Genomic DNA, 27,831 nt, shown 5'->3' on the forward strand with positions numbered 1-27,831 from the left:
TCACATGAAAGGATACAACTATTTCTTTTATTATTCTGGATTAGTTACACTTGAAGAAATGATATATATTTTATATTTGTTACATCAGGTTTATTAAACCAGTCAGGTAGTATGAGAAGAAATAGCCTAAATATTTTTTAAAAATCTATTTCTGGATTAAAAGATATTGCTTTTGTCAACTAGAAAAATACATTCTAAATAAAACAACAATCCTATTTTGAAAAACTATAAAATGCAGCCACAGAAGTATATTTTGTCACGTACAATGTTTAAATAATATAAAAATAAAAATTTAATAGATTAGAATAGGTTCAATACACTGAGAGGACATTTATTTTTTTGAGTTAGAGAAAATAAAATAGATTATTTCATTTAGGACATTGTTTGAAAGTTTGTGTCTACTACTTAAAATTCAACTCCATTCAATTCAATATATTATGCAGGATAATATATTTTTTCCTACATGCATACAATGCAAAGGAAAATACCATAATTTAACCATTGAGAGCCCTTTAAAAGGTAATATTTGCATTGCCTTAAATCAGTAACCTTGACTTTAAAATAAAAAATTTACCAATTTAAAATTTTTTTCATACCACAAAGATTTAGTGCCTCCCCTAAAGAATTCATAAGTAGAATTACTGTTACTCTTTTAAGTCTGCTAAAATGCATATTTACATATAAAACTCATGAGCATCATTTATCACACATAGAAATGATTTTTTTAAATGGCTGCGGCCTTCTAAAATTTACCATTTCAATTCAAAAATTGAAGGGCAAAGAGGTAAAGAGGTTGATTGGAGGGATTACAGTTAATAAGACAGAAAACAAAGTAATAAAACAGTAAAAAATACATTGGGCAAGGGAAATTAGGTAAGTGCATAAATAAATATAAACTAAGCAGTAATATAAGTGCTCCTCTATGAAAAGTACACCTAAAATAGTTGTAGGCTCAGAGATAAGATATTACAACTGATTAAATGGAATAAGTGTTTCGTAGAAGACATAACATGTTAAAAAAGCAAAATGGGTAGGTTTCCATGTATGGTGGATGGAGGGGAAAAAAGGCATTACGAGGGGGAGAATGAACACAGTACAGTCCATGAAAATATAAGATGTTACAAGAAGGAAGAATAGTCAGCTTTGGTTTGCTACTTCTAGCTGCATATAGCAATTTCATAGTTAACCTGTTAGGTTACTCAAAAATTTATAAACACTTTAAAGATTCTATACATAATTAAAACTAAACATTAAAGCTTAGGTCAAGTTCTATATTTATAATTCAAATTCTCAATTTAATAAAGAATAGCTCAGTATCCAGAGATGAGGGCAATTGTAGTTGCCTTATATCTGTACTAATATATTACTCTAAATTAAAGATTCAGCATGGTAACTGAAGATTTAATATTCTCATGAATCAAAAGCACAAATACATTTGTGTAACTAAAAAACAAATAGAAATTCTAAAGTGAATTTAAAAATCAATGGTTCTGCTTTCTGACAAGAGCTTATAATATAACATATTGTAAAAATATAGGAGTGGTCCTTAGAATGTATCACTGTACTTAACTATATAAAAGCAGAAGTTAATTCAAAGATTCTAAAATGAAATTATCTGTCCAGTCTGATCTCTTATCAGAACCTCTTCTGAATTCAGATAAGTAATCAAATTTTATAGCATATAAGTAATGTTCTTTTCATTATTTTCTCACCAGAGTAATCCAAAGAGATTGCTTTCAACATTGCAATTGGTTTATCACTAATGACAATCTTAGGAATTTAATCCCCAGAAGTGAACAATGACTTTATCAATAACTTGCCCTATTGTTGAATGATTTAATGAGATATTTGGCAAATAAACTTCCCTTTCTCAGATGACTATTCAATTCCCTTCTTTTTTTAAATTAGTAATGTTAACATTATTACTTTTTAATCAATATGTTTTCCCTGAAATTCCTACATTCTCTACTAGCCAATTTCAACCGAAGCCTTAGCATTATCTTAGGTGTGAGAAATAATAACACAGATAGATGCTCTCCAAAAGTGAAATCCTAAACATTCTAAATATCTTCCCAAAGACTGGTGAAAAGTCTGGGGGATGGAGAAATGAAAAAATAGGAAACTCAGTTAAAACATGCACTACAGTAAGAATGGGAATAAAAAGGAATGAGAAAAACAAATCTTCACCATATCCACATATGAAAACTTAAGTAAAATAATATTCTTACTTGCATGGACACTGACATACAGGAAAAGTGTCTTAAAGAAAAAATAAACCACAGTGATATTTATTTAACAGTACAATAAAACTAACTGTTTACAATATGATGACATCATGTGTTTACTGGCAAGAAGCAGAGAAGGGAGAGAGGGAGGAAAACTTCCTAACTAAACACCAGGTAAAACCAAGCCTAGTTTGGCACTCTAATGAGTGTCACTCAAGGTAGGATCTAAATTATCCTATATTATCCGTTCAGTTTGTTGGATATTTACTAGCATCCTTGGGGGAGGAGTGGGGTTAGAGCTAAAGCTAATCTTTTTTTTTTTTTTTTTTTTTTTTTGCACCTTAGCTGAAGATCTACAGAGACAATCTGAATTCCAGTGTAACAGAATAAAAGGTTTCTGTCCATGTGAGTTCCCCTCTGTAGGTTCAGAGACAAAATGCTAATACTTAAGAGTATACAGAACTCTGTTTTACCCACACAAAGGACCACAAGTTGCCTCTCTTGGACTTTTGTAGACAGGGTGTAAATAAACAGGACTGCGACCCTGTGATTTTCTCTGTAACCCACATCACACCTCACTCAAAAAACGAACCTGCTCCCACTATTTGTTCGATCAGAAGATTTTTGCTTTGTCAGAGAAAGCCCAGACTTAGTTCTTAACAACATGGTTCTTTCTCCTCTGTAACCCCCATCCAATCCACTGCTAGATCTATATACATGTCCCATGGGCAGCCCTTCCCACTTCTCGTCATCTTAAAACAGGTAGAGGGGTTCAGAAAGTGACAGAGATGAAGTGCATTCTAAGTATCAACAGGAAGAACCAAGACTTGAATTCATACAGTTACAACAGAATAGCTGTCATGTACTTTACAGACTTAAAAATTCCAATAATACAGCTTTGAAAAAATATGTTACAGCGCATTTTTGATTTTACTTGTTCACGTGAATAGTTCCAATATATTGACTGCAATATTAAGAACTGGTTCTGTTTGCATAAATCATTTCTCAAAGAAACTGTAAGAGATTATAATTCCCATCAAATTATTTCTGTTCTACACCTGCAAGCTATTTGTGCTGCATTCCTAATAAACAGCTCACCGCCTGAACTTGTAATAATTAGGTCACTTTAGAACTCTTAAATCAAAAATAAATTTTCTCGTTTGTATTAGCTACTGAATACTTAACATGATTTACATCGTTCTCAGAATGTGACATCTAAAATAAAGTTTCCTATTAAACAAACATGAACATTAAGGTAGATCAGAGACAAGCCAGTCAAATTATGTTGACAATAGCACCATGTCTCCTCCAGTTGTTTCTGAGTCCTGACTATGGTTAGAGCTGATACCAGTGTCTGAGTCCGTGTCATTTGTATACAAGTTAAATACTCTTTGAGTCAAGGAGGGAACCTCCCCACTGCTGTTGGGGACCTCAGATTCCTTCCCTCTGTTTTCCTTTAGCTGGTATCCATCTTTGTTGCTAATATGAAGTGAATTAAACTCCTTGGCCAGGAATTCATACTCTTTTGCTTTCATCTGAAGCAATGAGTCAGTGTATTTAATCTCCTTCTGGATGCCACTCAAGTGAGAGTGGATTTTCAAACCAGCTTTCATGCTTTTCTCCAAATCACACTTGACATTCTCTAAATTGGAGCTTTCAAGCTCACCTGCAGCTGCCCCTTCTGCGTCCTCATTTATCTCTGTGCAAACACTTTTTACCTCTTTTTCTATTTCAGCAGAGAGCTTCTCAATGAGCATTCGGTAATATGCTAATCTTTCCTCCAGGTGTACGATTCCGTCATTTTCAGTCAGGTCCTCCAAAATCTGGTTTTCATCAGAATGCAAGTCCAGCTTTTGCGCAACTTCACTGAAACTGGGCATTAAATATGCATCCTGGACATAATTTTCTCCATCATTTTCTACCCTATCAAGGTGGAACTTAGCTTCACACTTTTCAATTTCCAGATCCAGCTCTTTCATTCTCTTGACTTGCTGATGAATAGTATGGTCCTGGGAAATGATCAGATGAACTAATGTCTCCATACTATCTCGATCATGGGAAACGGTGTCCTGCTTAATTTTAGCCAGTTTCCGGAACGTTTTTCTGACTATTCTTTTTTGTTTATCTGGTGGTAATGTCTTCATGTAATTTGCTGGACTGAGTTCCCACACTTTTTCTGTGTTTTGCACTAATTTGGCTTCAGCTGTCCGCCACAATGGAACCGGAAGAAAAGCATCTGCTTTAACCAAAACAAATTGCATATTGGGCTGCTCATCTCCCCAAGCTTTCCAAAGCTTCAGGATCCTAGTGAGTGGAGGAAGAACCCGTTCTGAGCCTCTCCACTTTTCTATGATGCAGTAATCACTGGGCTTCCCCAGCAGAAATCGTTTCTCTCCAAATGTAGTCTCATGTTCCTCAAGCAAAGCCTGGATGACATCAGCAGAGGTGGTGCGTTTAGTTAACCCACAGACGATCTTCTCTTCTTGGCAAACCCAAACCACAATTTCCTTCTCCTCTGAATCCATGCCTTTAGTGGGAGATCTAAAAGAAAAACAAAGTACATTATATTTCTGTCATCACCTGTGTAAGCTCAGAAACATGATTTAACTTTAATACTCTTTCCAGATTTTATCCTTAATGAGAGCTGTATCTTGAGCTTGAGACTACATATGAATCAGAAGTTTTACTGCAAGAAAAAAATTGGAAAATATCTTAATTCCTTTTATTCCCTGGTGGGCTCTGGAAAGAGCAAACTGTCATCAAAGACAACTGAGGCTATTTTATCTACAGAAGTCAGCCACAATATAACTACGATCAGAATGGCTAGAGTTAAGACAATAATCAAAGTGGAGATGAATAAAAAGAGATAAAATACGACCATTTTGCCTGGAGCCTTAGGACCAGAGAAAGACGATGGAAGCATAGGTAGGAATGCTGGGATGATAGTAGAGTCATAGAGCTAAAAAACAGCCCATTATTGAAAACAGCCATACTTTCGTTCAACAGATGTTTATTATATGCCAACCATATGCCAGACATGTCTGACAATACTAAAGACACAGCAGTACACAAAGGAGAAGACAACACAGATGATTATTGTAATAGCAGGTAGTGGTAAATACTAAACAAAATTAAACAGGGTAAAGAGACAGAGAAAGACTTGGAAGAAAGAGAAGTCTATTTTATTCGGAGTATTTAGGAGAGACTTCTCTAAGAAGATGACCTTTGAATAGGGGCATAAATTTTGAGGAGGCAATCAAAGATCTGAGGGAAGAATTCTAAAAGTGAACAGAAGTGCAAGGGTCATGAGGCATGTGTTCTAAAGACAGAAAGAATGAGAATGTAGTTGGGAGACTTGAGGGTAGTGGAGGTGGGGATTGTTGCTGGAGGAACGGTCGAATGAAAGGTGATGAGATCTAGCAGAAATGCATATCCCAGGATAAGGCATTTGGATTTTGTTCCAGTTTTACGGAGAAGCCATGAGAAAGGTTTATGCAAAGGAGATTTATGATCAAATTTATGCTTTAGGTATATCTGGCTTGTTTAATGGCATGGGTGTAAAAAGGGGGGGGGGGAGGGCAAAAGCAGAGGCAGGAAAGCTTAGTTGAAAGCCTTGTGCAGAGATCTAAAAAAGAGAGAATTGCCTGGACTAGGGTTTTAGCAGCAGAGGTATTAGGAAGTGGTCAGAGGTGGGACGTATATACAAGTAAAGACTTGATTGTAATCTCCTTTGTAGCACAGAGGGGCAGGGAAAAATCAGCTTTCTGAAGAAAAGAAAAAACCACAGAGGTAGTAAAAGAAGAAAGTTCAGTGGTTTCTAGGCTATTCCCTGTAGAGAATTTTTATGATTGTATTTCCATCATGAGCGTAAATCAAATTGACCCTGTCTTTCATAATATCTCCTTAAAAGAATGGTAAGAAATGACATATACTGAATTATAATCCAATATGATTTGTGGAGACAAGATTTTCAAATAGTAATTGGCTTGCTGTGAAAGTTACTTTATTTATGTAGCACCCTCAAAGCATATGATTCTTGAAGTATTATATGAAAGAAATTTTCCCTGGCTTCTAGAATGTTTTAACACTTAGAATTTATAGTGTTTATGTTTTAGTACCAATAGTGACTAATCCTGCAGGATTATCTTTATTTTAAATGCCCAATTATTACACCTTGGTTATTGACTTTCCTGAGGTCATAGAGTGACTACTAACAGTGAAAGAACAAATCAATGACACCAAATAAAAAAGGATACCCTCCAAATTTAAATATCCAACTCTACCAAAATTTTATAAATAATTATTCAAAAAGTCATACGGGGCTGTAATTATTCTCTTATAAAATATTTAATATTTAATGAGCCAGCATTGAATAATGTGATATTTGATAATATTTACAACTCATCATTCAATAATTCTAAGCAGCAACAAGTGGGTAGAATAGAATTTAGAACAATAGAATTATTTCATATTTTAATTAGTAGAGGAATAGCACACAAATACATTCTAAGCAAAAATAAATAAGCACTTAAAGTAACTACTGTTTGTGTTATGGCTCTACAGCACAAATTACTTCTAAATTAATCATTACTTTCATCTGTTTGGATCATGCATACGAGATACTCAAAATTAACTTTTTTTTTTTTTTTTTTACTTTATGCAGGTGTTGGAAGTTTACCTTTCAAATTGCATAATTTGAAAAGAAGTAAACCATGCGCCATGCACTTACTTTATATTAAATTACAACTATTTTGGGGATCCCTGGGTGGCTCGGCAGTTTAGCGCCTGCCTTCAGCCCAGGGTGTGATCCTGGAGTCCCGAGATCGAGTCCCACATCGGGATCCCTGCATGGAGCCTGCTTCTCCCTCTGCCTGTGTCTCTGCCTCTCTCTGTGTCTCTCATGAATAAATAAAAATAAAATATTTTTAAAAATTACAAGTATTTCAATATGTAATTTGCATAAATAATGGTAAAAATAACAAAATGGAGTAACTGTTGTAATTGTCAAGCTTATAAGATAATGCCAATAGCTATTACATTAAAACTAAGAACATAGGACATCTTTATTTTATACTATTTTTTTAGTATTCATGGTTAAACTAAAAAAATATCCTACTAAAAATAAATAACACTAAAGATTATAACCATCGGCCATAAAACATTTAATAAACTGTTCTAAGCTCTTGCGTATATCAAGTCTCAAGTCATTTAATCCTCACAAGGTAGGATAATAAGGTAGGTAATAATATTATCACCATTTTACAGATAAAGAAACTAAAGCACAGGGGTTTTTAATGACTTGCACAGTTCGAGGTGCATTGAGGATTCAAACCCAAGCAAGAAAGTAGGCTCCAGAGTGCAATGTAAAAACAAGTTTATTAGTTTGATGATTCTCTTTTTAAAAAATTTTTTAAGTAATCTCTAAACCCAATACGAGGGGATCCCTGGGTGGCGCAGTGGTTGGGCACCTGCCTTTGGCCCAGGGCGCAATCCTGGAGACCCAGGATCGAATCCCACGTCGGGCTCCCGGTGCATGGAGCCTGCTTCTCCCTCTGCCTGTGTCTCTGCCTCTCTCTCTCACTGTGTGTGACTATCATAAATAAATAAAAAATAAAAAAATGTTTAAACCCAATATGAGGCTGGAACTTACATCCCCAAGATCAAGAGTCACGTGCTCTATTGACTGAGCCAGCCAGGCATCCCTAGTTTGATCATTTAGATATGTGGATTAAGTTGGAGAAAAAAATCATAAAATACACTACTTTTTTACTAGGAACATTATTTTATAAATTTGCCTTTGACAGGAATGGAACTCTAATGTCCCATTAGAATACTCCATTGGTCAAGGGAAGACTTTTCCCAATGGCCAGTCATGGAGAAAAGTGTGCAAGAATGTGTTATCTTCTTCTGTGCCTTTTCCTTGTTAATCTTGTTCTTACTCTGATGCAATACTAAAAAACTACTGACAGGCCTGGGCACCGGCATTAGCTGACAGATCACATAATATATATTCAGACCTTACTGTTGTTTTCTTAAGAGTCATCCCTATGCCCTGTTCCATTTTCTGGAAACATGAGCTCTGGGTCTGTAAGAAAGGATGACACATGACCTGTAACTTCTTCAGCCCTACACTATAGTGGCGAAGCAGACTGAGAGGCAGAGATCAGGGAATCCTTTGGTACCCTTCGTCGAATAATAATGATGATGTAGGTGACAATTCCCCAATACTTCCATACCCCTATCCCAGTTGGGACCTTTTTTGTTTTGGAAGATTAAGTGCTTGTGTATTGTGGCCTCCCATAGATATCTGCTACTTTTCAGCCCATGTGGATAATGTAACCCTAATAGTCATTAAGCACACCTAAAGATACTATTATTTCCACATTATGTATAGGCAAATTAGTGCCTTAATAGCAACCTCACAGTCTCACTTGTTCCATTTTTTTAAGTCTACCTTAAACATCTTTATATTTTCTTGAGTCATTTATCTCTAAATATTTTGAGGGATTTTTACAACCATCATTCAAACCAGATAATTTTCAAAAGTTCTGCCCTTAGATTGAATATGTTTAAAAGTAATGACCAATGAATTTCCATAATAAATCTTCCATACCTAGTAAAAGATTCATCATGTTTAAAATCTACTTTTTAAACAGACCTCTAACTTTGAAAACTGTATTTATTTTACAATATGGCCTCTGATGAAGTTTCTATCCATTCATTTTCCAATCCTCTGTACCCTTCACTGTAATACTGCAATATCTGACTCGCATTTTTCATAAGGTTGCTGCAAATATTAAATAACAGAATGAGTAAGAGACCTTTGAGAACTGTGAAAAATTTACTGGGTAAATATAGGTTATTAACACTAATAACAAAATTACTGTTATTAAAGCAGAGAGGGGAGGAGTGTTTTTAGTATGCCCATTCAGCAATCTTATTGACCTTGCTATGGTAGTTAACAATATTATTTTACAAATATTTTCCAACCTGCCTCACTATATTTTTTCACCTGTTTCAACTCATCAGTTTTTTTGCATGTGTACTTCCAGTGTAACATAACTGTTTGGTCAATAAGAGACATTTTAAAGCATCATTAATAGAATCTTTGGATCACAGATAAGCCAAGAATGATTTTATTCTTTCTCTGATTTATAACCCTCTGATTTTGATTAAAATTGTACTAATGAGGTTCAATACACTAATACATATATACATATATGTGTGTGTGTATATATATATATATTTCAACTATTTCATAATTCACTGTTTACCTTTTTTGGAATATCATCAGAAAAATAAGATTTATATGCTAAATAAAACTCTTAAACAACATGTATTAACTTCACTTACGGGTACTTTTCCATATTCACTCTGAAATAATAAAAATTAAATATTGGATTTCTTGCCTTCACTCTATTGTCAATTATGAAATTGAAAATATTTCTCCATTGATAATTAATTTTAATACCACAAAAACAATGACACAGAACTGAGTTGGCTTGTAATTACAAATGCAATGTTAATACACCCAAATATTTCTTCAACACACTTCCACTGAGTAATTATGCACAAAGCATCAGAGGATAAATTAACTATCTAAATCTGGAGTTAAGATAAAATACTTACTACGATATTACAGTGACAATTTGAAGATCTCGGGAAATACATATTTCCTGAGAAAAGACTCTGTGTGAAAGCAGAGAAAAATGAAGATAAATGGATAAACTGTGGCCATCTTTATTCAGTTGTCCAGAGGAAAAGGACGCTGAAGTTGGGGTACAGGGAAAAAATCAAAGAGCAACATTTATCCCTAGTGTATATTAACATTAAAGTTTAATTGAAAGTTGACATATAAAACTTATTAGGACAAATGTTTCATATGGAGGCCTACTTTTCAAACCAATAAGAATCATTAAAATGATAATTCACTAATTAAGAATTACATTACAAGATATGCTTTTAAAACCCAGTATATGATCACTAGAATGCAGTCTATAGATATTTATGGAAAATATTTGAACATGCAAATAAATTTTCCATAGAACCTCTATTACAACTATTTCGGAGGTCAGCCCAGAAAGTCTGATACTGGCACAAGCTAGCTGCTATGTATAGGAGTGACTCAGTGAAATGTTTTAATTGCTTATATCTCTTGGGAACCATATTCCATGCTTAGAAATCAATAGTTAGAACTTTTTCAGTTCCCAGCTATTGCTGGTACCTGTGCCTGAACATTCTGACGGAAGGATCCATCCGTATGAAAGATGAAGAACTGTGGAGCTTTGGGGGCGTATCTCAGTCTTGGTCCAATGCTCAAACACTATTCTGTTTCCTTCTTATTCCTATTACCTATTTTTTAAACTGGAGATTCCTTCCTTCTAAACCAATGGTTCTCTATCAGGGGTGATTTTGGCCCCCCCACCCCAGGAGATATTAACAATACATGGAGACATTTTTGATTTTTATGTTAGAGCCCAGGGGTGCTACTACCATCTAGTGTGTTGAGTCTGGGAACATAATCATCCCACAATGCACAGAATAGTTGTCTAGCAGTAAAAGCTTATCCAGCCACAAATGTTAATAGTGGTGCAATGGAAAAATTGTGTTCCAGATTTACTACTACAAAGCTTCACCTTTTACCACCCCCCCTTTTTTTTTTTGCATCTTCTTGGAAAATCTAATACTAAAATTTATGAAAACAGAAATAATAAACAAAGGAGACATTTCCCATCTTAAGTACTCTAAAATAAATGATGAAAGTTGGCATTCTCCTTAATGGAATACAAACGCAACATTCTTTTCTCCTTTCACCCCACAGCCTGTTTTATGTTTGTTATTATTAATCCTGCCCAACTGGATTTCCCTCTGTTAATCTCAGAACCGGTCCTAAGGAATATTGATATCTGCATTTAGATCCAATAGAAACACAAACATTCAGAATAGGGTTAATTTTAGTTTAGGACTAGTAAATCTTTAATTTCCATTCAGGACTAGTAAATCTTTGTTCTTCATTAAGAAATAGTAGTTGAATACCTATGACATGAAGGAAATGGTCAAGAGGCCAGCACAGTGTCAGCGGTGTGCTGGGAGATGGGAGTCTGTAGAAGGGGCTTTTGTGTTGCTCTCTTACTACTTTGCAATCTCTTCTGCCCTGACAGAAGGGACAAAGACCAGAAATAGGAACGGACCCAGAGTTTGAGAGAAGAGGAGGTCAAGACAATATCTTAGCTTTTTCTTTTTTTTAAGATTTTATTTATTTGAGAGAGAGAGAGAGAACATGAGCAGGTGGGGGGAGGGGGAAAGGGAGAGGAAGACTCCCTGTTGCGCAGGGAGCCTGATGAGATGATGTAGGGCTCAATCCCAGGACCTGGAGGTCATGACCTGAGCCGAAAAGTAGCCACTTAACTGACCAAGCCCCCCAGGAGCTGGCCCAACAATACCTTAGTCTTTACAGGATAAAAGGGAAGCTCCCAACCCACTGAGCCCAGGCTCCCCCAGGTGGCTCAGTTGGTTAACCCAACTGCCTTCCACTGGGGTCATGATCTCAGGGTCCCGGGATCAAGCCTTGCTCCCTGCTCACTGGGAGTCTGCTTCTCCCTCTCCTTCTGCCTCTGCCTCTCCCCCTGCTCCTGCTCTCTCTCAAAATAAAAAAAAAAAAAAAAAAAAGAAAAGAAAGGGAAATTCCCAGAAACAACCGTGGGAAATGAGAGAAAATATCTCTAGTGCCCAGGCAAGGCAGGGGGCCTTGTAGGCACGTAAAATGTCTAGATAAGTCAGAAATAGCCTTTAAAACTACCCTAGGGATAAAACTACACTGAACAAAACACTGTCTCGCTTGGGTTATTTAGAAGACACCCTGAATTTTAATACTGTCCAGAAGTCACTATTGCTCAAATGAAATGGCAGATGACATTATATTTACAAATCTGGGGCTTTGTGCTGATTGCCGAATACAAAGCAAGGGTTGTGAATGTTCTACATTTTACCAACCTTTGGTCAAGCAAAGATATTGTCATAATATGTTTTTTTCTATGAGGGTGAAAGTAAATAAATGCTTTTCAAACTTCTCATTCCATAAGGAAATGAGAACTGTCTCCTGTGTATTTTCTTCATTCATAATACAACCTATTCCCTTCAAGTTATTTATTAAACCCCAAAACATTTATACTCCTCAAAAGATAGAAGTTAATTTTATCCTGATATCACTGTGCAATTCAATGCTATAGTGAGGAACATATGAACATGAATACATATGCAATTCATTTTTGTGTCCTGTATCCTGATTAATGAAATCCAAGATAGCAAAACAGAGAAAAAAACTTAGTTCTTGCACAGATTCTGATCCAGCAGAAAGCAGGTTTAGTGCCTCATAATGTATTTTTTATAGAAAAGATGGATGGCTATGAAATTATGAAAACCATTCTTAGGCAGTTCTTTCTCAAAACATCTTACCCTAGAGAGAGGTATGACTCTCACACTGTATGACATCCAATCAAATAGACCCTTCAATGTATAGCTCACTAGATGTGGCACTCATATTAAAAACATATCAGTAAATAATACTGGGAGATAGAATAACCCAACAATGCAAGCTTCAGAAATGATGAATGGAAATGGGAGCTACAAGACAATATTAAGAAGAGAAATTTGAACTCAGCACATTTATCTCAGGCTCAAACCTGACAATACCCTGTAAAAATTCACATTTCTTTGAATAAAAGCACATAATTCATTGAAGAATAAAGATGGATGATGATAAAAAGCAAGTCTGCCAAATTAAGTTCCATACCAAAGGTTATGAACTAATTTTGAGTTTACAAGCCCAAATTCATGCCAATCATAAAATTTAAAATGTTGAGGATGCCATAAATAATTAGTCTGGATGCTGAACATTTAAATCACATGCTATTTTCAAACAAAAATACCACATACTTCCAAATTTAATAGCATCTTTTCCCAATAATCAAAATTATCACAGTACAACTATAATTAGTTAATAAATTACTTAGCTTCATCAATATTATATAAGAGAAAAATTTGGGATCCCTGGGTGGCGCAGCGGTTTGGCGCCTGCCTTTGGCCCAGGGTGCAATCCTGGAGACCCAGGATTGAATCCCACGTCGGGCTCCTGGTGCATGGAGCCTGCTTCTTCCTCTGCCTATGTCTCTGCCTCTCTCTCTCTCTCTCTGTGTGACTATCATAAATTAAAAAAAAAAAAAGAAAAATTTATATTTTGTATATGAATGGGCAACTTTGTAATAAAAGGAATGACCCAAACACAAACAGAAATCTAAAGACAAAATTGGGTAAGGATAAAAGCTTAAATGTATTTTTTTTTTAAGTTCTATGCAAAAGTAATTGAATCCATCCCAAGTTAGTTATCTTCCAAACAACTTGTCCATTCTGAATCACGGTCTTATGAGTTTTATAACTTGTTTCAATAGTTGTTAATGAAACTGTAGTTTTAGCCAATGTGAATAAATGCTGAGGATAAAATGATAGAGAAGATACGATGATCCTTATGTTCAGGAATTTGTCATGTAGCTCAGAAGGAGAAAAGCTGCACTTAGATTCTAAAAATTCAAGACCAACATTTTTTCAACATTATTGAAAATCATGAGACAGACTCTGAACCGATATAGTATAAAATTCCAAAAACTAAAAAACAATCATAAAACTTAAGTCATATTTAATAAATAATAATAAAGGCATAGTAATTGGCCTCAATGTCTTCAGTTCATTATCCAGTCCTGTAACTCTTTGAAGAAAGTCTGATTAAATAAAAGAGGTTCAAGAGATTTAACTTGGGGCAATATGCCAATTGAGATCTTGTCTAGAAGGGTACTTGGCTGGCTCAGTAGGTATAGCACGCGACTCTTGATCCTGATGATGTCATGAGTTTGAGCCCCAAATTGGGAGTAGAGTTTATGTAAAAATAAATAAATAAACAAATAAAAATACTTTAGATCTTGACTGTAAAGAAGACCCCTTCAAATTGTGATTTCACATGATTATGTGTGGACCTGATAGTAGAAGGACAGGTACTCAAAAAATAGTGACGTGACTAAGGAGAAAAGGGGTGTGCATGAAGGGTACATTGGATAGTAGCTCACTTTCTTGAATGCTTAGTATGTGCCAGGCATTGTTCTAAATGTTTTATATACATTAACTCAGTTCATTTTTATCACAACCCTGCCAGATGGGTCCTACTGTTAAACCCATTTTACAGATTAGGAAACTGAGGCAAAGAGGTTAAGGATTTACACACACACACACACACACACGGAAATCACAAATTTTATGTTCTACTAATGCCAATTTAATCTCCTAGGAAGTAAGCCAGACATGCAGGGTAAGAAAAACCCTCCACGTAACATAATTGCAGGGTAAGCTGTAATATATAAATCCCATAAACAGAGAAAAGGGAAAGGAATGTGTAAAGAATGTGTATTGGAGACAACTGGGGGTTAAGTAAATTAAGCTCCTAGTTCAGATTCCGGAAATTGATTTAATAAAAAATGTAAATATTTAACACGTAGTATTTACCAGATGAAATGCTGAGCAAATATCTAATCTCATTGGAGATTCTTAGGCTCAATTCCCAGTGTCACCTGTGCCTGGCAAATACCTCAAGTTTCCTTGTTTATTTGTACTTTTGAGAGAAATATTTTATAACAAACCATACATATACTTATTAAAGGAAAGTTCCCTAGCCTGAATATTTAGTTTAATGACAGTTGTAGTTATGCCAACTATTAGCATGGGTTTTCCTGTGGGCAGCTAAATCCATAATAGGTTTTGCCTACTTAGTGGAAGATATTTCCTAATGATGGTGACTTTTTAGCTTGTACCTGCCTGCAGCCACCTACTCTTCCCTCCCTAAATGGATTCTGAAATCTGTTGGCATTTGAATGGCACTAAAAATATGTAAGAATTTACATTATCCAGTAGGATAGCTAAAAACACAAGATGAGCTCCTTTATCCCTGATTTTCACTTTCTGAACATACTCTATAATAATATGTGACTTCCAAATGGAAGCTTCATCTGAAATAATCAGCTCTTTGCATTAGTCACAAATAAATTACCTGCAGAGCAACAAAAAGATGTCTACCTTGTAGAAGCAGGAATATACTGGGGCTTGTCATGTCATTTTGTTTAAAAAAGCAGATACTTAAAAGTATCACTGATAAGAGAAACACAGTGGTCATCCAGGTCAAAAGCATCATATATCCATTTGCTTTCCCCAAACTTTAAACTTTTTCATATGCTCTGAATCTCACTGCCTCCACCTTCTCTAGAACTTTGCCCTAAAATGTATCCCCTTTTAAACTCCTTTCATCCTCTACCTTTTCCCCTGGTCCTTCCCACTTTCCTGTCACATTGTAACTACTATCATTTTGGCCACACATTTGCACCAACTCTTTCCTTCACAAACTCAAATAGCAATCCACAGTCACTTTCATTAATTCTCCACTTTTCAGTTACAAGAGCCCACCACAAAGTGACCATAAAGTGACCATAAAGTGATTTCCACCGCACCCACCCTCAACAGACACGTTTCTTCTTAGGCTTGTCAGAGATCTCCTAACTGCCAAACCCAGCACCCTGGAACTGATTCAACTTGACCTCTTTGCAACATTATGTATTGTGATCTTTCCTTCCCATTCTTGAAGCAATCCACGTCTTGACTCCTGGATTTCACCCTCGAAGCTTCTTGCTTTACCTTTCTAGCTTCTCCTTCACAGATCCCGCCCAGGCTCTGCTTCCTCTGCACATTCAATAAATGTAGGTGTCATGCAGGGTGGCCACAGAGTCTTCCATCAAGAGGTGGAATCTATTTCCTCCTCCCTGAATAGACCTTGGGACTTGCCATGGCCAGTAGCATGTGGTAAGAACCATGTATGCAATTTCTGGAGTCCAGGCCTCAAGAAGTCTTGCAGCTTCTGCTTTCTTCCTCCTGGAATGCCGTCCTGGTACAGCTGCTTGATGAAAAAGCCTGAGATGAAAGACCATATGGAGAGAGAGACCCAGCCTTCTCAGTTGTCCCATCTGAACCTAGACCTCGGCCAACCCGAGGCCTTCATTGAGAGAGCCCAGGTGAAACCAGAAGAAAAACCTCCCCCAGTTTACCCACAGAATCAAAATAAACAAGTAATATGTAAGTAAATAAATAAAATATTTTAAAATAACAAAAATCTAAAAAGAATCAAGACAAATAACAAGGTGTTGTTTTCAGCCACTAACTTTAGGAAGTTTTATTATGCAATAAGTAATAATAACTATACAAATGGCATCCCCTTGGTTCCTGTGACTCATTTCTTGTCTCACTAAACTCATTTTAGTGGGTGACTCTAATGTTGTCAACAACTTTATCAGTCAATTGTATGCTGATATTCTCAAATCTAAATATTTTGTCCTTGAGCTCCGGACCTGCATTCCCAACTTCCTTTTTTGCCTGTTTACTTCATCTTTACATGGTATAATCCACAGGAACCTCAAATTTGATGGATCAAAACTAATTCATCATCCTCTTCTCTCAGATTCCAAACTCTTCCATCTGCCTTCTAGAATGTGATTGCGGTCCACCCATCCTTTCTCTCAACCTTGAAAACCATGGTCTTCCCAGGTTCCTTTTTGTCTCATTCCCCTCTAACAACCAGTCAGTAAGTCTGCTTTATTCATTCCCCCAAATGTCTTAAATATGCGCCTTTATGTCTACCACGATTATTATGATTCAGACAACTCTGTTTCACAACAGATTACTGCAGTAAGCTATTACATACGGTCTCATTATAAACTTCTGCTCACTTCACATCTGTGCTCCAGAATATTGCCAGTCTGCTCCTTTAAAACTACAAATCTCCCTCTATATCTTCCTTGATCAAAGTCTTTTTTTTTTTAAGATTTTATTTTTTTATTCATGAGAGACCTAGAGAAAGAGGCAGAGACACAGGGAGAGGGAGAAGCAGGCTCCCTGTGGGAAGCCCAACGTGGGACTTGATCCCAGGACCCTGGGATCATGACCTGAGCTGAAGGCAGATGCTCAAACGCTGAGCCACCCAGGCGTCCCTATTAAAGTCTTTAAATGGTCTCTAAGTCCTTTTTAAATCTGTCTCCCCCCTCTCCTGTCTTTGCCTCTCCCTCTCTCTCCTGCCTACTCCTAGGATTGCTTCCATGACCGGATGCCCCCAAATCATAGGCAAGCACTTGTCAATATGCACATTAATATGTAGATAACTAGCTATCCCTAATTTACTGATAACCCTCTGAGGATTGTCATCTATCACTTTAGATTTCATGTTTTGTTTTCACTCCGGGCTTTTCTTGTAACCTATTTCCTTGCCTGAATTACCCTTTCTCTCTCTTCTCCATTTGGCTCACGCTCTTCTTCAAATGTCCCTTCTGTTAGGGAAATTCCCTTTCCTTCTCTGAATAACCCCCTTGCCTCCACCCCAGATGGAAATGGGTGCCCTTTCTTGATGCATTCAGTAACAGCATTTTCTACTTTTCTCTTTCTCTAGTTTGTCAGTTGGGTCCTGGACTGAATCTTTCATCTACAAAGCCTAAGTGCCTAACATAGTAGATGCTAAATGTTTGTTTGATGTTTTGCAGCATGGAGGTGGAAGTACGTTTGGGGGAAGTAAGCAATGAGAATTTGCCAGTCAACTAGGGCCTGGTAGTTACAACTGTCCCACCACCTATTTTTGTAAGTAAAGTTTTATTGGAATACAGTCATGCTCTTTTAATTATGGATTGTCTGCAACTGTTCCAATACTACATTGACAGAGTTTAGTAGTTGAGGTAGTGATATCATGGTCCAAGAAACCTAAAATATTAATTATTTGGCCTTTTCACAAAATGTTTGCTGACCGCTGACCTAGATGATTTACCTGCACCAAAAATCGAGAATACATTATCTAAATACTATGACATTATTTAAACTCCCATATCCACATCATTCTATGTATGACTCTCCAAGGGATTATAGGGATCCTGTAGTCTCTAAACAGAAGAAATTTACAATCTCTTGGACCATCTTGGAAGTGATGGCCATCTTGGAAGTAACTTAGACCACAGGTAATGATTAAAGGATCACTAAAAGGATGGATGCTAAATGCTTCACGGAGATTGAGTGGATTTAGCACAGGATTAGTCAGCTCGAAGGCCCTGACTAGGAAACCAGTCTTTTGCCTTTAAAGCCCTGTTCCAGGTGCAGTACAATCCATATTAATCAGTCCCATATGGACGTCAGAGGTATGAGAGTAGGCTGGATGAAAGGCTGCTTTCACAGTCCTATCTCAGGTGCAATGTGTCCAAACACCAGGTGTTTGGAGGTGGAATATTTGGGAACATACAAATTACACCTTGCATTTTTCACTCTTCACCCTGATGTTCCCTCCCCAAAATCACCTGTGCCATTTTTTCTGTTCTTTGTGATGATACAATCATGTTCCCAGTTGAGACTCAAAATTATAGTTATTATTGATTCTTTTTTTCTCATCCCGATATTTTCTGTTGCCCCATCCACTCAGTTTTGAATTCCTATAAATTCTGCTTCCATAATGACTTTTAACAACAATCACCATCTGACATGTCTTGTTCATTTATTGTCTGTTGTTTGCCTATCCACCCCATCACCATCAGTTCAGTGAGAGCAGAGATCTCAACTATCTCTCCCGCTATTTTATCCCCAGCACCTAAAACATCTAGCACATATTACAAGGTAAATAAATTTTATTGTTGAATGCATGAATTCTATTGATACCTTAAAATGCCTGCCTTATATTTTAATTATTTATGTATGTCTGTATATCTCAGATATAGCCTATATCTGATTCATTTTTAATCTTTCATCCTCCTCCAAATATGTGGTTCATCTAATATTTCTGAATTTTTTAAAAAATCATCAAATAACCATCATCTTGAGTCAGCACAGGCAAATAAATATAAGTAGATGCCAAATCTGACAAAGCGGGATAGTTGATGAATGGTTTGTTTTTAGAAGCTAAGGCAGATAAAACAGCAGTATGCTCGGACTGTGGAAAGTATTATATAGCACAAGTTGTCATTTCACTTAATCCTGGAGACTGTGATCACATCAAGTTCTCCTAATTAAAGGTAGAACCACTAAAGATGATCAACAGTTTTTTAAAAAGTAACATAGCCTAAGTTTCATGCCTATCATTAATAGTTCTAGGAAGAAATTCCTTGGCTTTCATTATCAGAGTAGGAGAACAGATGGTCAAGAAACCAAGGCTAATAGTTTAAAATCTTCTGCTAAAAAATGCCTAATTCTTGGCACTATTAAAAAAAGATGGCATCTCAGGTCCACAATAGCCTCACAAGTACTTTTCCTAATTGTGTACAACTCTTTTCTTCATAGGAGATTGCAGTTATTATATGTCTACCCCATGGAAACACCCACGGTTTTTCAAGAGCATCCCTCATGGCTTCCAGGCAAATGTAAGCTCCTTAGCTGCAGATCGAAAAATAGGTATCCTCGAGCTCTATCTCCTATGAAAGACTATGGTCTCCCCAGACTAATGCTTTGTCCCTGGATCATAAGTACCCTCAGTTGGACCATCACTTTAGGGAATTCCAAAGGGATTGAAAACCATCAGAGTGAATGAGGAGCATTAGAGTAGCCGAAGGTATCCGAGGTGGCTAAAAAACATCCTAGTCATTGGTTGAGAACAAGCCTACACTGTGCAGTCCGTCATGAAGCCTCAGCCATCGTGTACCATAATCAGTGAGCATAAAAACTTTAGCTAAAGTTGGACCACTATCTGCATTAATAAAGTTAAAAATGTCCACAAAATAGAATAACCCCATTTTACAAACTGATGTAAACTGACCAATTTAATATTATTATTAGGGGACGCCTGGGTGGCTCAGTGGTTCAGTGTCTGCCTTTGGCTCAGGGCATGATCCTGGGGTCCTGGAATCAAGTCCCCCATCAGGCTCTCCGAGGGGAGCCTGCTTCTCCCTCTGCCTCTCTCTCTGTCTTGTGAATAAATAAATAAAATCTTTAAAATATTAATATGATTATTAGAAGGAACATCAGCCACTATTTGACTGTAAGTCTAATACTGCTATATACACAGATCTTTAAAATTTTTCTGTATACTTCCTCAATTGTAAATTCTTTTTTTTTTAAACCAACCCAGCTGAGATTATGGAATCTTGCCAAACTGACCCCATTTCCACCTGCTTCTTGATCCTTATCTCTTGATTATCCTGTATCTTAGTCAGACTTACCACCGTGTGATTCAGCCCCCTCCTACATATTTTTATGCATCGTATTGTGTTCCCTACTCTTGTCCAAGCCTGTCCCCTCACTGTGGGAGTTTAATAAATGCTATCTAATTACGATGATGCTCCTTTTATTTTCCTTTACCTCCATGTACTCCTCTTTCATAGACTTCTTCTTAGAGGCAATCAAAAACATTTATTGAGCACCTACTGTACAAAGGAACAGCCTTCTACAACTGCAAGAGAGTATACTCTCGTCTTCTTAATTGCTTCATAAAGATTGTGATTTTACCTATCCTGTCAAAGATAGTTTCCCATGGAAGAGTGATTTGGAAGAAAGTTCATGCTTGAGATATTTAACTACACTGCTGTTCTCTCAATTAGTTTAATCTCTTAGGAATGAGGTTGTGTCTTTGCATGTCTGGTACAATACCAAATAGAGAGTCCACGAGGCCTGAAGAACTGAAATAAAAAGACAGCTACTCCTAATATTCTTATACTTGTGTTATTAAGCTTAAAATTCTGCATAGCAAACAGCAAACTCTCAATAATTCCTAGATATTATAATTTATAAACTAATCAAGTTGGAAATAAACATTTGATTTTTGCCATAATACTACCTTTCATGGTAGGAGTTATGTGGCAAGGCATCATGTTTTGGGTAAAATAAAATTACACATAAAAAAAAATCTATCTTTTAATTCTATTTTCTTTCTTTAAAAAAAACAAAAAAGATTTATTTATTTATGAGAGACATAGAGAGAGGGAGGCAGAGACACAGGCAGTGAGAGAAGCAGGCTCCCTGGGATCACAGCCTGAGCTGAAGGCCGAGGCTCAACCACTGAGCCACCAGGCGTCCACATCTTTTAATTCTCTTTCATAAGTTATCTTGAAAAGGTAAACAAGCAAGACAAGAGAATTAAACTCTATTCTGCAGTGGGTATTTTAGAATTATAGAACCTTAGAAATTAAAGGGACTTTAAAAATCTAATTCAGGGGTGTCTGGGTGGCTTAGTCTGTTAAGCATCTACCTTTGGCTCAGGTCATGGTTCGGGTTCCAGCCCCCCCCCCCCCCCCCCCATTTAGAGTCTGCTTCTCCTCTCCCTCCCCAACTAGTGCTCTCTCTCGCATGTGCATTCTTCGCTCATTCTCTCTCTCAAATAAATAAATAAATAAAATCTTTAAAACAATTAAAAAAATAAAAATCGAATTCAATCTCTCATTTTATTAGATAAATCTAAGACTAAAAAAATTAAATTATGTATCCTTTCTTTTTATAAAAACTCCTCAAGGACACATAAGGAAACATCCCTTAAACTATGGCGTGCTACACATTGCCAAATCGTTAATGGTCTAAAAATTTGGCTCAAAAGAGGTGTGAGGATTAAGCCTAAAAGCTATCAGAATTCAAATATTGGGATCCCTGGGTGGCGCAGCGGTTCGGCGCCTGCCTTTGGCCCAGGGCGCGATCCTGGAGATCCGGGATCGAATCCCACGTCGGGCTCCCGGTGCATGGAGCCTGCTTCTCCCTCTGCCTGTGTCTCTGCCTCTCTCTCTCTGTGTGTGTGTGTGTGACTATCATAAATAAATAAAAATTAAAAAAAAAAATTTAGAATTCAAATATTATGTCAAGATCAAAAGATAGTTTTATGTAACACTGATAGACTCATTCTAACCATATTCAGTAATTTATAATATACCTCTTTAAATCTAAGGAGGAAAAATGATCAGTGGGGATAGAGAAGTTCTGCTGACATTTCAAAGACCAAAATATACCATGTCTAAATATTAAAAACTTAAATATACTTCATAGCATTTCAATCCTATAGGCCTAAACAAAGAGTGAATATTTATTGAGCTTGTATTACTATTCTAATATTGTGCTGTCCTTTAAATATAACTAGCTTTAATCTCATACTAATGGTTTAGGATTAACTCTGTTTTAGAGATGAGAAAACTAAGTCCTAAATAGGCCATATGCAATAATGGTTAAAGGCACAGATTTGAATCCTACCTCTGCCACTTACTAATTATTGCACTGCTCAGTCTTAATGGCTTCAAATGTAAAACAGGCAAAATAATAATAGTACCTTCTTCACAACATTATTTTATGTATTGTGTAAATCACTCAGAGCACATAGTGCTCTAAGAAGTATTAGCAGAGGTGGACTTACCCTGAAGCTAATGAAGCTTAAACAGAAGGACTGCCTCATTTGTACAGTTGTCTTTTCCAAAATCACCTTAGTAATACTTTTATTCATAATTGTGTATTAAAAAGCAACCCTCCTCTAACTGCCAAACTTGGATTTTCCCTTGTATGCTATTATTATTGTTGTGGTTGTATTAAAAAGATTAAATATTTGCCCAAGGGCACATGATTAGTAATGGTATATCTGAGATATAACCTAATGTCTGCTGGAATTCTTAGCCAAGATATTTTTCTGCCTATTTCTAGAATATCCCTTTGTCTCATGAAGTATAATTATCTTATACAAAGAGAACAGATCCTCGTATCATGTAAGAAAACAAATATTTGCTAATCATATTTCCCTCTTATCTCAAAAGAAGATGTTCCACACTTAGTGGTGGCATCTATAGTAGCCATTCACCACCACCTGCCAAACCTCACTGATATACATGCTTGGAACAGGAAAGGAAGGAAGAGCATCTCTTGAGAAGATGAGCTATCCTGCTCTTTTGGTTTGTTTTCTATCAAAAGCCCAGTAAAGTCTATTTATCAGATATGGCCCTTGATAGGAAGGAGGAGCTGCGCCTAAGAGCAGGAATAATGGGAGGTCCACTTTGAACTTATGGATTCATTCCAGTTACCTATGCATCCAGTCAACATAAATGTACCGATGTACCCTGACCCATGTACTGTATGGGGACCAGCTATATTTGAAGAGTATATGTTGAATTCATTTATTCAATCAACAAATATTTGAGAAGCTATTCACTGCTTATCTAAAAAGGAACAAGACGGGTAAGGTCCCTGCTCTCACTGAGTATACTCATGAGAATGTTTTATAGATATCTTATGTCACTTTATCAAAACAGAGGCCACTCTAACCTGCAGATAGAAACCTTTGAGGATAACTTCCCTTGTTTGTTGGCATATTTAATACTCACTGGTCATTCTTATTCTTGAAATACCTTGCATTTCGCCTCCAGTGCTCAACACATACCCACGATTCTATTCCATTTACATGAAGTAATTACTTTGCCCTTGGGTGACCATTCACCTTAGTAATTTTTCTTAAATGATAATCAACAAATACGCAAACTTTCTCTAGAAGGAGCAGAATTACAACAGGTTACACAGAAATGGAATCACAGTCTAGCTTTTTAAAAAGCTAGTACGTGTTGTACGTGTTTTGCCAAAAAGATGTCTTTAAAAATTCCGAGGCAAGTATACATTAAAGAACATTAGAGCACAGAAGCATTTTGAATTTTTCTTTTCCACATACACATAGTACAGATAACATATTTCCTCATTTTAGAAAGCCAATTTGCTAGAGACAAAGATTAACTATCAAAGACTGGAACCTACATACTTCTGGAGGAGGTAAATACATGCCACTACCCAACTTGATTCTATTTTCAGAACTAAAATTAAAAGAAGACAGCCCCATTTTTAGGGAATTTTTAGAGCTATCATCAGATCTCCTGGAACTACATGCCAATCAAATAACATCCAAACTTTCTAAGTTATGCAGTCTGGGTAATAAAGTTGTTCTATAAATAAAACTGTTAACCAGCTACAAACTTTTAAACATTCTTTTTTCAAAAAGTCCACTTAAGAACCTTTATCGCCTTGACATGTTTCATGAATTAATACAGTACATAATACAACATCTTATGTAGTGGATTTTTAAGTTGGCTTACAGTTGGGGTAACAATTCAAGATTTAACCTAGAGCTCAATTTCACGGCCTTCACTGCCCTCGGTGTAGTTTTGCCAGAGATAGAGCATTCCAGTCATTGTTCCTAATGGGCTATCTGCTGCCAACTAATAACTACTTAAGTTACCAAGTATCATTAGGGAAAATCTCTTTCAGAAACTCCTGGGAACTAAAAAGATGTACGTACTCAAATATCAGACATTTCTCAATCCAATTTCAGGGACATTTTAAGTATTATTTGAGGTTAGACAAAATAGTACACAACAATTCTCCATTCTGCAGAATTCACAAAACACCATATTTCTAATTTCAGAGAAAACATCCATCTTGCCCACAACTTTTACCCTAACCGCAAAACTTAATTCTTCCTTCTGATGAAGCCTCTGTGGCACTGTTATTACAATTAGAAAATTTTAAAAGATTAATTCTGATTATAAACATAAAGGATCCTAGATTGGCCCCATTTCTTTTATTTACATGAAAGTTAGAAATGAAAAGCATACCAGTTTTGTGTGCCAAAATACAATCATTCACGGCTATGCATTATTCTCAAATTTCCTAAAGACTGTTTCCCAGTTTTTTATTTATATGCTTCTTAAATTTTAGAAAAAGATTATCTAGTGGAATAGGATTAACTCGGCGTCCAAATCCATAAAATTGTTTATTTCCTTGGGTTTTGGATTATATCAAATGTCAACCAATCCTTTAAGAAGTATTCATTTGTATACAATACCAGCTGAGCTCAGACACTGAGTAGAGAATAAAATAGCAACTATGTTTTATAATTTAATTTACAACATCATATAAATAACTGCATCACAGGTCCATAATATGCCAGGCACCGTCCTAGGCATAGAAACACAATGGTGACTAGAGAGGGCACTGCTCTCTCTAAAGCCGTATTTTCTAGATTTCATGCCTCAGACTTTGAAAAGACGGAAAGAGAATAGATGCAGAGAAGTTCAATAAATAAACTTTGTCAAAATTTTATGATCTCAAATTCCTACTATTCCTTTTAGTAATCTGCATTTTTTTCCCTTGCTGACAAAGATGCAATGATGTTCAAGTAGCTCCTTTACTTGTGTAAATTATACATCGCAAGATAGACAAATGCGTTTCTCAAATTCTTCCTTTACATTCTACAAGGAGTTTTAAACTATATATTTGAGGAATGCCTTAGCTGTTATCAGATAAATGTCTTATCGTCAATTGCATTTACAATCAAAGGATGAATCACCTGTCATTTAAGGAAAGATAGTTTTTATATGTCCAAATAAGATTATTCAAATAATTATGGAACCCAGCAAACAAAATAGATAGATGTAATCATGTCACTAAGTTTTATCTACAGTTTCACCTTTGAGAAGGTGCAAAAATAGAACAAAATAAAAATACCTCCTGTATAGCAAATACTGGACACTGAAAAAAAAAATACACATTAATTCTATCTCAATACACCATGCGGCTTCTGTACCACTTAGTTTGAGATACCCATATTTTTATCTCTCTGACCGCTGCTGTGGCTTACATTTTTCTTAAGGGTGGAAAAATACAAATTTGTAAAGGGAAGCACTCAAGGATCAGAGCAACTTCTACATAACCTCACTATTACCGCTTTTATCAAAACACGTTCTTAATAAAGCATCACCGCCGGGAGCACCATTCCATTTTCTCAGAGAAACTTGAAATACTGTTGAACTCCTCATTTTTTATTGTTCTCTCCATTATTTTAAAATTTTGCATAGAAGCTCTCATATTAAAAACTGTATACTCACCTCCCTGGATGAAAGCCAGTTTTGTGGGTAGATGGCACAATGGCAAAATTGAAATAACCGAAGTAGACATGCACCTCCCTGAGGGAAACTCACAGGGGCGCACCACAAAGTTCTTGGCATACCAGTTACAGAATTCTAGAATTAATAATAATCAAAAACAAAAACACACATACATGAAGCAGCCCTGAACTATAAGATGTAAGAGTACGCTTAGGAGGATCAGCATGCCAGAAACATCATCTGTTTTGTAAGACCACGAACTTTGCCCCCAGTAATTTTAATATTTTTTGATGGCATTTAAACCAACATATTTCAAAAATAATGCTACTGAACAATCATTTAGGAAGTAGTAAGTCTCAAAAAAAATTTCTTTAAAAAAAAGAGGTAGTAAGTGTCTTCTGTTGGCAAGGAAAGACTTTTGGGATAGTTTTAATGCCCTGACCCGACTAAAATACACACTTATTTTCAACCACCATCATTAACATGTTTTTAAAGAATATCCAGCCAGAATCCTTTATTTTAGCGTAGTCTCACTAGGTACAAGAAATGCCATATTTGTGATCCGTTACCAAATTATTAGCAAATAGAACTGGTTTAGGGAGTTTCATGGTACTCATTATTGTTCTGGCTTCTTAAGCAAACAATCAACTGAATCATGAATGCATCTGGAATGAGTTAAAAACAGAATTTTTCAAGCAGCCGTCTGCGCACCAAATGTAAAGATGGACTTTTAGGTTGTATCACCACAAATTATCTTGCAGACACTCTGAAATAATTGTGTCACTTCCTACCGTGTAATTGGATGCTTTGAAATCTACCCTGAGTAAATTTTGACAAGTACTAACAAGCATGATGGAGAGGAGAGTTATGGAAAAGCCCTTATTCCCCAAATAAATATATTAAAAGACCAAAACCCGTGTCCGAAATGATCCTCACATGGTTTTAGCACAAAAAAAAAAAAAAAAAAGTAACACTGGGGTGTTACTAAAATATTTAATGGGACTGAGACACACCTACCGGCTCAAGAAAACTCTGTGTGTTGTGTGAGGGAGACACAGCAACAGAGAGAGGGAGAAAGAGCGAAAAACCCGTATTTAGCACATTTCCACCACGCGCACTGCAGGCCTGAAGCAGCAAAAGGAATCAAAGTTAAATCGCAGGAAAACGCCCGGGGGGGGGGGGGGGGGCAGCTGCCGGGAGCCTCCCGCGCCCGGTCCCCGACCTCCTCCGGGCACGTTCCCGGCCTGCCCGGCCCCGGGCCCCGCGGCCGCCACCGCGCTTCCCCCGGCGCCGACCCCCCCGCCCCCGGGGCCAGCGCCCTCCCCCGAGGGGCGGCCTCCCGGGCCCGCCGCGCCTCACCTGCTCCGGTGCCGGGTCCGCAGCAGGCTCCGCCCGAAGGGAGCCATGGGGCCGGCGCCGCGGGGCCGAGGTCGCGCCGGGGGCTGCGGGGGCTGCGCGGGCGGCGGGGCCGGGGCTCCCGGACGGGCGGGCGCCCAGCGCAGCAGCAGCGGCAGCGGCAGGAGGCTCGCGGGCCGGGCCGGCGGGGCGGGGGGCGGGGCGGGGGCGGGGTCCCGATCGCGGTGCCCCGGCGCCTCGGGCGGCCGCCCAGCCTCGACCTCCGGGCGGCGTCCGGGAGCGGGAAGGGCGGGGGGGCGGGGCCCCTGCCGGGTTCC

The 27,831-nt window shown here is 37.2% G+C and overlaps 1 protein-coding gene across 5 annotated transcripts; it reads right to left on the minus strand.

Moving 5' to 3' along the window:
• On the minus strand, nucleotides 1-27,618 carry RASSF9 (Ras association domain family member 9). Of its 5 annotated transcripts, XM_038558587.1 has the most exons (3): nucleotides 27,176-27,273; nucleotides 26,159-26,293; nucleotides 1-4,766 (listed from the first exon to the last, which is right to left on the minus strand). In XM_038558587.1, the coding sequence occupies exon 3, from the start codon at nucleotides 4,748-4,750 to the stop codon at nucleotides 3,506-3,508; it is 1,245 nt and encodes a 414-aa protein (XP_038414515.1). In that variant the 5' UTR covers nucleotides 4,751-4,766; nucleotides 26,159-26,293; nucleotides 27,176-27,273; the 3' UTR covers nucleotides 1-3,505. The 5 variants fall into 5 exon arrangements, with proteins under 5 accessions (XP_038414515.1, XP_038414513.1, XP_038414514.1 ...); XM_038558585.1 differs by lacking the exons at nucleotides 26,159-26,293; nucleotides 27,176-27,273 and adding an exon at nucleotides 27,518-27,618; XM_038558586.1 differs by lacking the exon at nucleotides 26,159-26,293 and having other exon boundaries at nucleotides 27,176-27,312.
• Between the last annotated feature and the right edge of the window lie 213 nt (nucleotides 27,619-27,831).

Source organism: Canis lupus, chromosome 15 (assembly GCF_011100685.1).
Source record: "Canis lupus familiaris isolate Mischka breed German Shepherd chromosome 15, alternate assembly UU_Cfam_GSD_1.0, whole genome shotgun sequence".
NCBI classification, from domain to species: Eukaryota; Metazoa; Chordata; class Mammalia; order Carnivora; family Canidae; genus Canis; species Canis lupus.